General features: G+C 45.8%; 1 protein-coding gene across 4 annotated transcripts in view; it reads left to right on the top strand.

The window, feature by feature from the left end:
- LOC144763192 (protein unc-93 homolog A-like) overlaps positions 1–13,056 on the top strand; it is a 441,908-nt gene that overhangs the window by 75,151 nt on the left and 353,701 nt on the right. For all 4 annotated transcript variants that reach the window (XM_078648552.1, XM_078648553.1, XM_078648550.1 and 1 more), the window contains exon 2: positions 11,865–12,043. In XM_078648552.1, coding sequence (XP_078504678.1) covers positions 12,021–12,043 — 23 coding nt within the window. In that variant the 5' untranslated portion in view covers positions 11,865–12,020. The remainder of the gene's footprint in view (positions 1–11,864; positions 12,044–13,056) is intronic.

The following is a 13,056-nucleotide window of genomic DNA, read 5'->3' as shown; positions in this document are numbered from 1 at the left end:
TACCTTCGGTTCGGGCTGCTGGGGAAAGGCGGTCAGCAAGGCACGAGGCAGCCGGTACGAATCGTACGGGCCGGGCTCTCTTAGTGCGGCACGGCCCCGGTGGTCACAAGTGCGATGCGAGGCGGCGCGTCTGCTTCGGGCGTACGGGCCGTCCTGAGCTCTGTGAGGCACTCCGGTCAGCTTTCAGCGGTGGAGGGCGGCGAGACGAGCAGTGCGGCTCAGACAAGGGGCGAGTGCGGCAGAGTGCGGGCGGCCCTGGCGGGATGGTGCGAGGGTCGGCTCATAGCAGAGCGGCTCACACGGTGCGGGGCGGCCAGGCACAAGCGTCAGAGCAAGGAGGGGGACGAGGCACACTGGGGATCGCAGCTCCAGCGATAAGGAAGGCCAAAGTTCAGCAGCGGTCAGCGAAGGCAGGAGGAGTCCAATAATCCTGGGACTCCGTTCAGGGGGCAAGCTCACCCACAAGCCCTTGGAGATTAGTTTGAAGCACAAGTTCAGCAAAGTCTCTTTCAGTCTTTTCCCCTCCTTTCTCAGCAAGGCACCCACTGTAGGCCAATCCCCCAGGTCAGGGACAGTACTCCTCCTTCAGCTTTTCCAGGTCCTTCTAGTCGGGCAGAGGTTCTTCGTGGTTCAAGCAGTATCTGATTTCTTAGGAGCAGGGCTCCTATATTTATACTGCATTTCTTTTGTTCTTTCAGGCCAGGGGGGCCTTTGCCTTGTTCAGTCTAGTTCCTGAACACTTTGTTGACATGATGCAGGCTTCTGTTTCAGTGTGCAGGGCAGAGACATCAGACGCTCCACAGGAGGTGGAGCCAGCATTGTGGTGGCAGAGCACAGCCCTATTCAGAGTCAAGGGGCACTCCTCTCACCCATCCTGTGTAATCTTCCTATTCACCACCTGGCTGCCCAGCCTTCTCCTGGAATTCCCCAGCCCTGTCACACACAGAAACCAGACAGCAGATACACATCCTAGCAGAGGTGGGCTGAAAAGGTTAGGCAAGCAAATACCAACTTTCTAAAAGTGGTATTTTCAAACACAGAACATTAAAATAACCTTTACTAAAAGATGTATTTTATTATTCTGAGTTCAGGCATACTAAACTCGAATTTCTACCATGTTCCCTGAGTCTGTTAGGAATGTAGAATGTAACAATTCCAACAGCCCATTCTGGCCTATGAGAACAGGTAGCCTTACAATAGTGAAAAGCGAAAATGGCTGTAATTCACTATTAGGAAATGCCACACACATCAGGGCTTGTCCTACCTTATGCTTACAATGCACCCTGCCCTTGGGCCTACCATAGGGGTGACTAATATGAAGTTAAGGGAAGGTTTAGGGACTGGCAAGTAGGTACACTTGCGCAGTCAGCATGACAGTAGCCTACTGCACGCAGGTTCTGCAATGGCAGACCTTAGACACATTTTACCAGGCCGCTTCTGTGGGTTGGCACAACCAGTGCTGCAAGCCCACCAGCAGCATTTGTAATTACAAGCCCTGGCACTCCTGGTGCACTTTACTGGGGTCTGACAGTAAACCAAACAAGCCAATCATGGAATCCAATACATGTAGTAATTTACAGTAGGGAGAGCATATGCACTTTAGCACTGTTCAGCAGTGGTAAAGTGCCCAGAGTCATTAAACCAACAAAAACAGGTCAGAGAGAATATTGGAGGAAGGAAGGGAACTACAGCCCCCATCATCCTTTGCAGCAAAAACACAGCGCATTACGCCCAGGAGGTGCTCATAAGGAGGGCAGGGCTCCCGTTTGTTCGCTGTTTCCTACCTGCCACGTCCCTTTGACCTGAGGTTACTGAGTTGAAGGGGCTGCCTGGGGCTAATCTGATGCCGAGTACTGTCATCATCCTTTGCTGCCAGGGAACTACAGCCCCCATCGTCCCTAGCGGCAAAAACATCGCGCATCACGCCCAGGAGGCGTTCATAAGGAGGGCAGGGCTCCCACAGCGCGGGAGCCCATTTGTTCGCTGTTTCCTACCTTCCTTGTCCCTCTTTCCTGAGGTTGCTGAGTTGAAGGGGCTGCCTGGAGCTAACCTGACGCCAAGTACTGCCATCATCCTTTGCTGCTAGGGAACTACAGCCCCCATTGTCCCTCACAGCATAAACACCGCGTATCACGCCCGGGAGGCGCTCATAAAGAGGGCCGGGCTCCCACAGCGCGGGACGCGTGCGGCCGTGCCCTGGCATTGCCCAGCCAAAGCTGGAGCCAAGGGCCTGGCCGTCAGAGCTTGGCAGAGTCTGGGCTGGGCTGGGCCACCTTATGTTCATCTGCCTCTCAGACTATCATTTATAAGGTACTGAGTTGGTATATCTGACTTCTGGCAATGCCTCCTGTGGGTGCTGGTTTTGGCAAACGTAAGGCAGGGGTGGGTGGGGTGGTGGGGGTAGAAACGCTTGATGCCTTTCTTTCAAGAGCTTAAACTGTATTGATTCACAAGATTTGCTGCCCTCGCTCAGCGTCTGTCCGGGCTGTATGCCTGCTCTAGCACACGCTGATATCCCCCCGCCCTTTGCCCTCCCTTTCAAGTCAGCTTAGTCAGGGCCCTGGCACTTTATCACCAGGTATTTTAACCAGCCCAGAGAATAGTTTAGGTACCTCGATGGTTTCGACTAGGGGGAGGTATTCCAAATATGCTGAGAAAGGGGAACCGCCATCAAAGAAAAGGAAAGGTCGGGGACCCACCAAGGCTACGCCACAACCTACTTGTGGGGATAAAGGGAAAGTAGCAGGGTTAATAAAGGTAGCAGACAAAACCCCACGGTACCAGCTGACGCTGCCATCTCATCCATACCCACTGAGGAATTACTCTTTACACGGATAGTGCAGGGGATCTCTAATCTCCTAGACCCTTTGATGCAAAATTGTGCCAAATAGAGGAAAGACAAAATGAGAGCAGGCCTTGCCTCTCCTCACACCAATCTGTGCTGGTGCATGGTTGGTTGTTGGGACCAGCACCACCAAGGGGGTAGGGGGGGAGAATAGGGGGATACCACCAAGGCCCGGACACCCACCAAACTAGCCCATAATGCCAATCCCTGCGCACCTTCGACCCAGGGTAGCATCAGTACTCAGGGGCTGCAGCGAGATATAAGAGAAACACGCATACGCACACGCTCCCCCAATCGATTACGCATTGAAGGGGCACAGAGCTCCCCTAGCCACCTACATTTACCACCAGAAGCAGCCCCCTACACTGTAGTTTTAGGTAATGTTTCCGGGCTTGCCCCACAGGCAAATGAGGATTGGGCCACCCTGAGAAATAGGACTCTCCATCTACTGAGTACAAGTACGGGATTCAAGGATCGATTATTTCAAGAATTTGAAATGGCCCATAGAATACCCTGGGTAGCGAAGTCCGCAAAGTCTCTCAGGGGTGACTGTGTGGTACTAAGCTTCCGGACACCTGGCCTAGTCCGTCAAATTTTGGAGAGAGCTGGGGATCTTGATGTTGGGGCCAATATCTCCATTCTCCCCTTGGGCTATTTCTATCAACCCAATAATATCCCCTGTATGGTTGGGAGGAGTGGGTTTTCATATACATCTGGCCACTCTGTCCATCCAGACTCCCTTAATAACCGTTTTGATGTTCTCTCCTCTTTAGAAGAAATTGATTGACTAACTAAGTACAACTGTTTGGCCCCAAATGGGTCGACTTTGTCCAGGGAGCCTGAGGCCGCTGGTAATTGCACCCCCACATGCCTGCCTCCTTCTTCCACACTAGGAATACAGGTTGATATGGCAGAGGAGGATGCCCCATGTAACAATTTAAGCCACCTCGGAGGAGGTTGCCTCACGCAAGGGAAACATAGAATGGCAGGGTGGGATGATTTGGGCGATATCCACTCAGTAGGTCCAGCTGCATCCAACTACCAATATGGTCCCGATGTGACGCTGGGTAATAGATCTCTCCCTCCTCTCCTACCATTTGGCAGCCTGCATCAAGCACAGGCTAAGACTGTTATGACAGTAGGCTTGTGGAATATTGCAGGGCTTTGGCAGAAAACCGTATCCTATAATTGGGCGGGGTTTATAGATCAGTTTGATCTTTTGGCCTTTTCGGGTTGTTAGGGTGCGGTGGCATACGGTGTCAAAAGCTGCCGAGAGGTCTAGAAGGATGAGGGCAGTCGTTTCTCCATTGTCCATCAGGGTCCTGATGTAGTCGGTGGCTGCGATGAGGGCGGTCTCGGTGCTGTGGTTGGCTCGATATCCGGATTGGGACGGGTTGAGCGAGTTGTTTGCCTCGAGGAAAGCAGTCAGCTGTTTGTTGACGATCTTCTCGATTACTTTAGCCGGGAAGGGAAGGAGAGAGATGGGGCGGAAGTTCTTGAGGTCTTTGGGGTCCGCTGTTGGTTTCTTCAGAAGGGCGCTGATTTCTGCATGCTTCCAGCTCTCAGGGAAGGTGGCTGACGAGAGGGAGTTGTTTATGATGTGCCGGAGGTGGGGTGTGATGATGATGTCGGCTTTGTTGAAGATATGATGGGGGCAGGGGGCAGAAGGGGAGCCAGAGTGGATGGTGTTCATGACGTTGGTGGTGTCTTCCGTGCTGATGGGGGTCAAGGCGCTGAGGGTGGTGGTGGGGGTTGATGCTTCGGTGGTTGGAGGAGGGGTCTGGGGTCCGAAGCTGTTGTGTATATCTGTGATCTTGCGGTGGAAGAATGTGGCGATGGAGTTGCAGAGGTCTTGCGATGGGGTGATGTCGTTGTTGCTGGCGCTGGGGTTAGAGAGCTCTTTGACGATACTGAAGAGTTCCTTGCTGTTGTGGGTGTTGTTGTCTAGCCGCTCTTTGAACGATGCCCTTTTGGTGGTGCGGATCAGCTGGTGGTGTTCTTGAGAGCTGTCAGGTTTTCTGTTGTCTGTTCAAGGCGCCAGGTTTTTTCGAGGGTTCGGCAGGATTTCTTTGAGTCTTTGAGGGCGTCTGTGAACCATGAGGCTTTCCTGTTGCCGGATTTGCCTGGGGTGTTCTTCAGTGGGGCGAGGTCGTTGGCGCAGTTAGTGATCCACTGTGCGAGGTTGTTGGCTGCGTCGTTGGTGTCAGCGGTGTTGGCTGGCGGGTTCTGGCTTAGTGATGCGAGGAGCTGGTCAGTGGTGACCCATGACAAAGATAATTGGGTGACTTTCATTACTTATCTAGCAAATGCCATTGCTAGTGGTGGGAGTCTTCCTGCTACCTGGTCTGGTGCTGTTATAGTTCCGGTGTATAAGAAGGGGGACCGTGCATTACCTGGTAACTACAGGCCATTAGCCTCATCAACTCTATCCAGAAAATAGTGGTGAGGCTAGTACTGAGCCGAATTCAGCAGTGGATAGAGGAATTTAACATATTATCAGCTATGCAGGCAGGGTTTCAACCTCCTACCAGCACAATCGATCAAGTGCTTAGATTTGTAATGATATTCTGGTGGGTTTTTACTTTAGGTGGGGGTACGCTATATGCGGCATTCATCGACTTAAAGTCTGCATTCGACCTTGTCCCTCGTTATAAAATGTGGCGAGCTTTTTTGGAGGTGTGGATGCCGATGGAGCTGTTAACTATGATAGTTAAATTGCATGATCATAATTATGCCCAGATCCGATGGGGTACACACGAGAAGTTACAGATAGATTTCCGGTAACTAAGGGTGTGCGCCAGGGTTTTGTCCTTGCCCCTACCCTGTTCTCACTATTTAGGGGTCAAGGTCCATATGAATAATATTTTCTTAGAGCAGACTGAGATATTTAGCTACCTGGGGTTAACTTTAAGCAGGAAATTGCATTGGAAGCCCCAAATCGATGTGCTTGCTCTGAAACATGCGCAGCTGGCAGGCGCTCTTTTAAAAGAGCACAGGCTTTCCTTCACTAAACCTCTGGCTCCCGCACTAAAAATATATAAAATTCCAAGTTTACAAGCACAATCTTATATGGCGCAGAACTGTGGGGCCAGGAAGATATTATACCTATAATCACAGCCCAAAATAAATTTATGCGGACGCTGACAGGCCTGCCGCAATCCACTCCTTTGGTGCCCCTGTTTTTGGACTTGGGATGTTTTAGTATTGAGGATCTGGCCCAATTCAGGCTGATAGCACTGTGAAGAAGGATGTGGGCTACACTTGAACTGTCCTTGTATGCTAAATCCCTATTGGATTTTAGGGGAGTTGGGTGCCTAAGCAAGATCAAGTGGCTTAGGCATATAAAAAATACTTTGATAGATATGGGGATGGGTACACTGTGGGAGAATCCAGAAACGTCCCCCCTCACGTCAAAAAAAGAGCTTAAAGCAGCTTACATGGACAGGGTGAAGTCCAAAAGGTTTTCCTCTACTACTAGGCCTACCTTGACTAGGGATTTTTTGTAATTGAAACATGAGGCTGGCTTTGAACAGTATTGGGACACCATATTAAAACCTCTGGATAGGAAGCTTTACCACCAGTTTAGGATAGGTTCCCTTCCTAGCAGAGTTTTTTCGGGAAAACGGCTTAAAAAAATGTCCAATCTATGCCCGTTGTGTTTAGGCCAGCCAGAATCAGTTGCCCATATTTTATTTGTATGACCAGCCTACAAGCCACCGAGGTTGAAATGGCTTAAACCCATTTGTTCCAACTTAGTTGCAAGAGATTCTGCAGTTGCTCTAAGGATCCTACAGACCTGCACACAGGAACCCATCGTCATTGCTATAGCAAAATTCTGGAGTTGGGCGTGGGTGATACGGCCAAACAAAATTAAGGACTGATCATCCTAACTTGTCCACTTGGTTTTATTCTTCCCGCACCCTCCATGAAATTGTAAACGGGCTGAGATTTTATTCAATACTTTTAATTAGATGTTTTAACTGTCATCAGTGCAGCGAATTAATGGTTTAATGCTTTTTTTTAGGTAATTTATTGTGTGATTTTGTTCTGTGTAATTTTGATATTGTCAACACTTATGTAATCACAGTTTGTATTTGCTTATTCTTTTGATAGTATGTCTTTTATGGTTTTACAATCTAAATAAAGACTGATGAAACTGAAATTGATTATTATTCATTATAAAAATGAATACTATCACTATACTAGAAACCCTGAGGTAATCAGAAATATACTCAATATTAAACGATAATGTGTGAAATGTGTATATGAGGTTAATGTTAACAAAGAATTATGATACTATAAAATCTAAAAAAGTATTTAAAGTTTGTTTAGGTTTGTTTAGGTTGAAAGCAAAATTTTGGAAATGTACTTTGGATAATAAATGAAATATGTTCTCAGCTGCATCTTTACTACATATAAGTCCGTCATAGATCTTTATGAGACCCTAGCCCTCCAGTGGCTCACCTGGGTGAAACATCTGTCTTGAGTTTAACTGCTAGGCAGATCTGCATCTGAGTACTGATGATCGGCTTCATGGTATATATTCCCTTCTTTGGGTTTTTTCTCTGGGAGTTTTCTAAGTCATAATGTTTTTTTTTTTAATTTGTCTTTATTGGTTTTCCAACATAGTACAGAACAAAAACGGCACGAGTGCCAACCAATGGCCAGCCACAGCACGAACACAGCACATAGTACAGGTTAAAGCATAATTTTCCTTTTCCTAACAGATAGTCTAGTTCCATATATCAGCATTACTGTATACCAGATATATATACATATTACAACGTCATTACAATATACAGTGACAGAAGACATAAGAAATCAACGTAGACAGTGCACCGCATTGATCCCGTCGGACCGTATGTTACATATTGATAATGACAACTGAACTGTCATTTGGGCATTACAGTTTCCCTGCATCATCGTCCCTTATTAACATGGATATCATTATTACCTTTCCACCAGTCTCACAGTCTAATCCACAGAATCCGCAACTTGCATCGCCTGGGCCGTGGTCAACAGCGTCCATTCCAGGAAGGGTTTCCATATGTCAGCTGGTCTGGACGCGGAAGGCATCTGATTCCAGAATAACTCTAATTGAGTATGCCCATAAGTCACATCCGACAACCAATTTTTAATGTCTGGAACCCGCCTCCTGCCCCAGCAGAGAGCAATCTGTCTGTGGGTATAGAGCAAAAGCAGTGCATGTAACTTTCGCCGTTTAAGTATCGTATCACGCACATATCCTAGAAGTCCCAACAATGGGGAAGGTGGATCCTCCCTGCCAACTCTGTGATTCACTGTATGAAATACCTCATCCCAAAATAATTGCAATTTCGGGCATTCCCAAGCCACATGCAAAAACGTAGCCTGCTCATACCCACATTTCCAACATCTAGCATCATCTCTTAACCGCATGCGGTGTAGGCTAACCGGTGTTCGGTAATATCTGTGCAGGAACTTAAAGTGAATAAATCTCAGACGATAGTTTGGGGATAGCTCAGTCAATTGACCACAACAATACCCCCACTGTTCCTCCGTAATCTGTAGGTTTAATTCACTATTCCAAAGCTCCATGGACTTGGGCTTCAGTATCGGATAGGCAGTCTGCATCACTGTATAAAGTCTGGTAGGCAGCTTCCTAGACGACTGCGTTTTAAGAACATTTTCCAGTGCTAACATCGTCGGGGGGACCTCAGGAAAATCTGTGTACAACGCACGGCACGCAGTGCGTATCTGGTGGTATAAAAAAATGTCATCAAACGGTACTACATGCTCGTCCGTATCAAGTGGGGAAGGTTTAAAACTGCCATCTGGGTAGAGATCAGCAACAGTTTTTAATTTCATTGCATCAAGCAGGGTCCTACCCCTCTCCATGCATTGTATCATAGGGTTATGTTCCAATAGCATTGATGGCGCATAAAGTGTCCAAATGGTAGCAAATACCTGCCCTCTTCTGCAGCTCACGCCACACCCACCGTAAAGTTCCAGCAGTGTCAACATCCTCCCTAGGTCGACTTGCGGTTTGATACAAAGCTACAGCCAGTGGCACCGGAGCCACCGCATCTCTCTTAACTGCCACATGAGGTTAAAATGGCGTCTTGTGCACCCAGAAGTGGAGAAACTGGGCTTGCGCACATAGGGCATATAGGTGCATATCAGGTGCCCCCAATCCACCCTGTTTGAGGGGAAGGGTCAGAAGGTTCCATGACACCCTGTGCCCCTCTCTTTCAAGCATTGACCAGCTATGCTCAATTGCATTCAAGTGAACTAAGCGGGCACATGTTGAAAAAATCTTTTGGCCAGCCTTTGCTACTATGCTAAGAATGACAATGTTATTGGTCAAAATACAAAATTTCAAGATTGATCCTTGAGAAGAGACTTCTCCTCAGATCATGAAATGTGACCATCCACAATTGAGGTTAATAATAAAATAAAACCTTTCATCCCCATGCAAAACCTAAAACTGGTTGCCTAAAAAATTCTCTAAAACTGGTTCTCTCAAAAGAATAAACTTTAACATTACTCTCTTAATTACCCTCCTAAGTACAGACCAGCATAACTAAAAGCAACAGTAAATGCAACTGCACATGTGGTGGATGGTATGAGTTTTAAGGATCCTATCACCACAGTGCTGAAGGATCTCAGACGGCTCCCACTCGAACCAAGATGCACTTGGTCACCTCTAATTAACGTGAATATGTTGTAGTCTCATGGCCAGGCTGCGAATATGCTTAGCAATGTTTTTGCATAGGTTATGCTTATGATCACGCTCTTGTTTAACAAAAATGTGTTACAAATCACTATACCATATGACAGTCGCAACATAACCTTATTTTCTTTTGGCCAACACCACCTGATACACTTCGGGCATGTTTTGTGATTTATATTGTTAACCTATATGTTAAACGATCCACCTACCTATATTTAATAATGACATCTGTATTTTCTTTCTAGATTGTTAGTACTTAGATGCCTTTATGGCCAAAATCATTTAAATCAATAAACTCTTTACATCCAAATAAGAGAAATTTTACAAATTCTGTGATCATCCTGTAGGACTTTCAATTACCTTAGCACATTAATAAATTAACTCACGGTTTTCTAGATGTGAGTGAAACTTTATAGTCAGGCTTCCTTCTAGGAGCAAAATACCTTCTGACTGAGTATGCACAGACCACAGAGGACAAGTACATGGTGTCTGTGTGCCGACCAGGCATAGGAGCAAACCTATTTGTAAACATTTTTGGCAGTGGGCATCTCTGAACTCGGTGACATATCAAGGGAGTGCAATCCATTAATGACTTAAATAAGCACTTTAACTGAGTGCTACTATTTCCTACTGATACAAGCCAAGTAGCAAAGAGATACTGGACTTAATCTCAGCTACATTCAATCAATCATTTTCCCTGACCCACTCTAGAGGGAGACCAGCCCTAGACAGAGCAGTCATGGTCCTAACCCTATATGAACCCTATGGTAATAGTCCAGCCCAATCTGCCATGTTAGGTCCCCTCCAGACAAGAAAACAAGCAATCCCAGGTAGCTTTCAGCTTACACAGGTCTCATCAGTGATGTGCAGTTTGAGTTCTGTATCAAAGTGGCCACAGTACCATGTCTGGGCATACACATCACACTTAGGACATGCACTAAAACAAAACAACAAAATGGTGGAAAGGGTGCTTGAATTATTCTCAGCTACTGGCAATCGCTCAGTTCACAGTTGAATCCATTGATTTTGGCCCACCTTGGCACACAAGACATAGACCATCATTTTGGAAATCATTCTTGGTCCGGCCCCTGCAGGCCCAGTCTAGCTGTATGTTATTTTCAATTCTGAGTTAACCAGCTAATAATATTTTTTCTATAAAGGATGAAAATACTCTGAGAATGACAACTCCATGACCTCTTTTTCAAAGCTTATATTTGGCATATGTGAGCATTCTGTATTGTAGCATTTATAAAGCACTTCTTACCCCTGATGAGGCCATGAAGATCTCCAGTTTTCACCTTGTTCCTGGAGTCCTGATGTGATGCATAGTACTTAGGGTGTTAGCTGCAGTCTGGCCTTTATGAAATATGTTGGGTGAGATGCAAGAGGACCATAGACATGCCTGAATGGTAAGGTGAACATAAGCATCAGTTACTGCTGACACTGTGAGAATAGACACAACCACTCAAGCTCTTTAGAACTGATCTGTATCCGTCATAGATTGCACAGCATGTGTGTGGGTGGAAACCACCAGGAAGTGTGTACTTACTTTTGTATGGCACAGAAGTTGGATTATAATGCAGTACCACCCTGTAGCATAATTCTCTTTCCTTCAAGAGGTCTATTTGGGAAACATCTGTGCAGAACTAGTACATTTGTGAAAAAGATTCACCTTTCTTGTGTGTCAGGCTTTTTCCTCTGGCTACATTATAGCCTTATAACCTGCTGCCGAGGGCTATACCGGTTGTTAACACCCTGAACCTGAGTAGGCCTATAACAAGAGTGAGGACCTTTAAAAACTAGTATAGCCCGAGGCAGAAGGGCTATAAGGCTACTAAAACATTACACCCAATAAGGGTATAATGTTCTACATTAAAAAGCAAGAAACAGAAGGACAAAAATTGGAATGTTGGAGCAGAAGGCTTATAACAGCTGTTATAAGACCATGTCACTCAACATTCCAAAGTTCTAATACAATGGAGCTCTCTACATTCTAAAGTTCTAATACAGTTATATGTAGTTTCAAGGCCCACTTCTCTTTGTATAACTTCCTATGTAGATTGAAAAGAAAGTTGAATATGGTTTGTATTGTCCTACTCTGCTGAGACAAAATTGCTCTTAGTTTATCTTTCTCAAGTCAGAAAAATTGTAGACATATTTTTTCCTAAGCATAGATTGTATGCTAAGGTGTCTCATTAAAAAATGTTCAATAGGATTATATAAAAAAAACCTGAAGACTGTCATAGACAGTTCCACAGTGAATCTACAATCATAGAACAAAATGTTTTTGTCTCTTTTTTTCTGCAGAATCTGCATCTCTATCTGACCGTGGTCAAGAACCTGGACAACTGTAAGAAATTGTAAGCGTAGCTATTTAACTGAAGCTGTTACATACAATGGACATCCGTTACTTGAAGAACATCCTCGTCATTGCTTTGGGGTTTATGCTTATAGCCACTGCCTATGGAGGTCTTCAGAATTTGCAGGTAAATGACATGGGGTTGTTTTACATAAAGCAAGTACTTAGAGTGCTAAGTTTAAATATGGGCCTGATTTTGAGTTTGACGGATACAGATTTATAGTTTGGGAGACAGCACCATGTCCGGCAAAATCTTAGATCTTCCCACCTCATTTAGAGACTGGCAGACTTTAAGTTTTTACTCGCTGGACCCCCTTTGTCTCCATCGAAGGAAAACCTAGTCAAACAGCCCGATGGAGTAAAGGCCGTCTGCAGAAGGACATTACACTGCCTGCCCTATTTGTGATGGGCAGTGTATTGTCTTTTTTTCTGTCCGTCACTGCTAGTAAAAACCTGGTGATGAGGGACAGAAAAAACAAAAATAATTGCCACACCATGGCAGAAAACTCACAGGGTGTGGGGCGGTCACTTGATTTTGTTTTGAGGGTTTGTTTCTGAAAAACAAAAGCTTTGGAAAGATTTGATGAGTGTCCTTCAAAACTGACATTGGCCTTCCACCAAAATATTTGTACATTGAAAAGGACTGCTGTAATGGCAGGTCCTTTCAATGAACAGAGTTGACTGCTGGGCCAATGGACATCTCTAAATTTGGTGGGTGATATTCTGTTAGGGTGGCAGAGGTAATGTGCTCCACCACCCTTATGGTCATTGTACCATTTGTCAAACCGTAAATCAGGCCCTACATCTCTGACACACTGTTGGGCTGACTGGTGTTTTAAACATGTACATGAAAAAGTAGGAACAGTGCTTTTTTTACCATGTTACACAGAGTTGTAAATGATTGCTGCTCACTATAACTTTACTGGCTGGGTCTACATTGCAATAAAGCAGCACAAAAACACACAGCAGCACAAATGACCACCACACCAAAAGGACACACATCAAATATGTACAGATGTTCCTGGTACACATAGCCACCTTGTAGGAAATTGGGTTAGTTGTGGGGCCTGCACAAGAATAGGTCCACAATTGTCCTTACTGGGAATCAAGCACCCCATTGTAGTGCCTGACTCTCTCAGG

The sequence above is a fragment of the Lissotriton helveticus genome, chromosome 6, assembly GCF_964261635.1.
Source record: "Lissotriton helveticus chromosome 6, aLisHel1.1, whole genome shotgun sequence".
NCBI classification, from domain to species: domain Eukaryota; kingdom Metazoa; phylum Chordata; class Amphibia; order Caudata; family Salamandridae; genus Lissotriton; species Lissotriton helveticus.
Note: the sequence above shows the minus strand (reverse complement) of the source record. Positions and strands in the feature narration are given on the sequence as shown.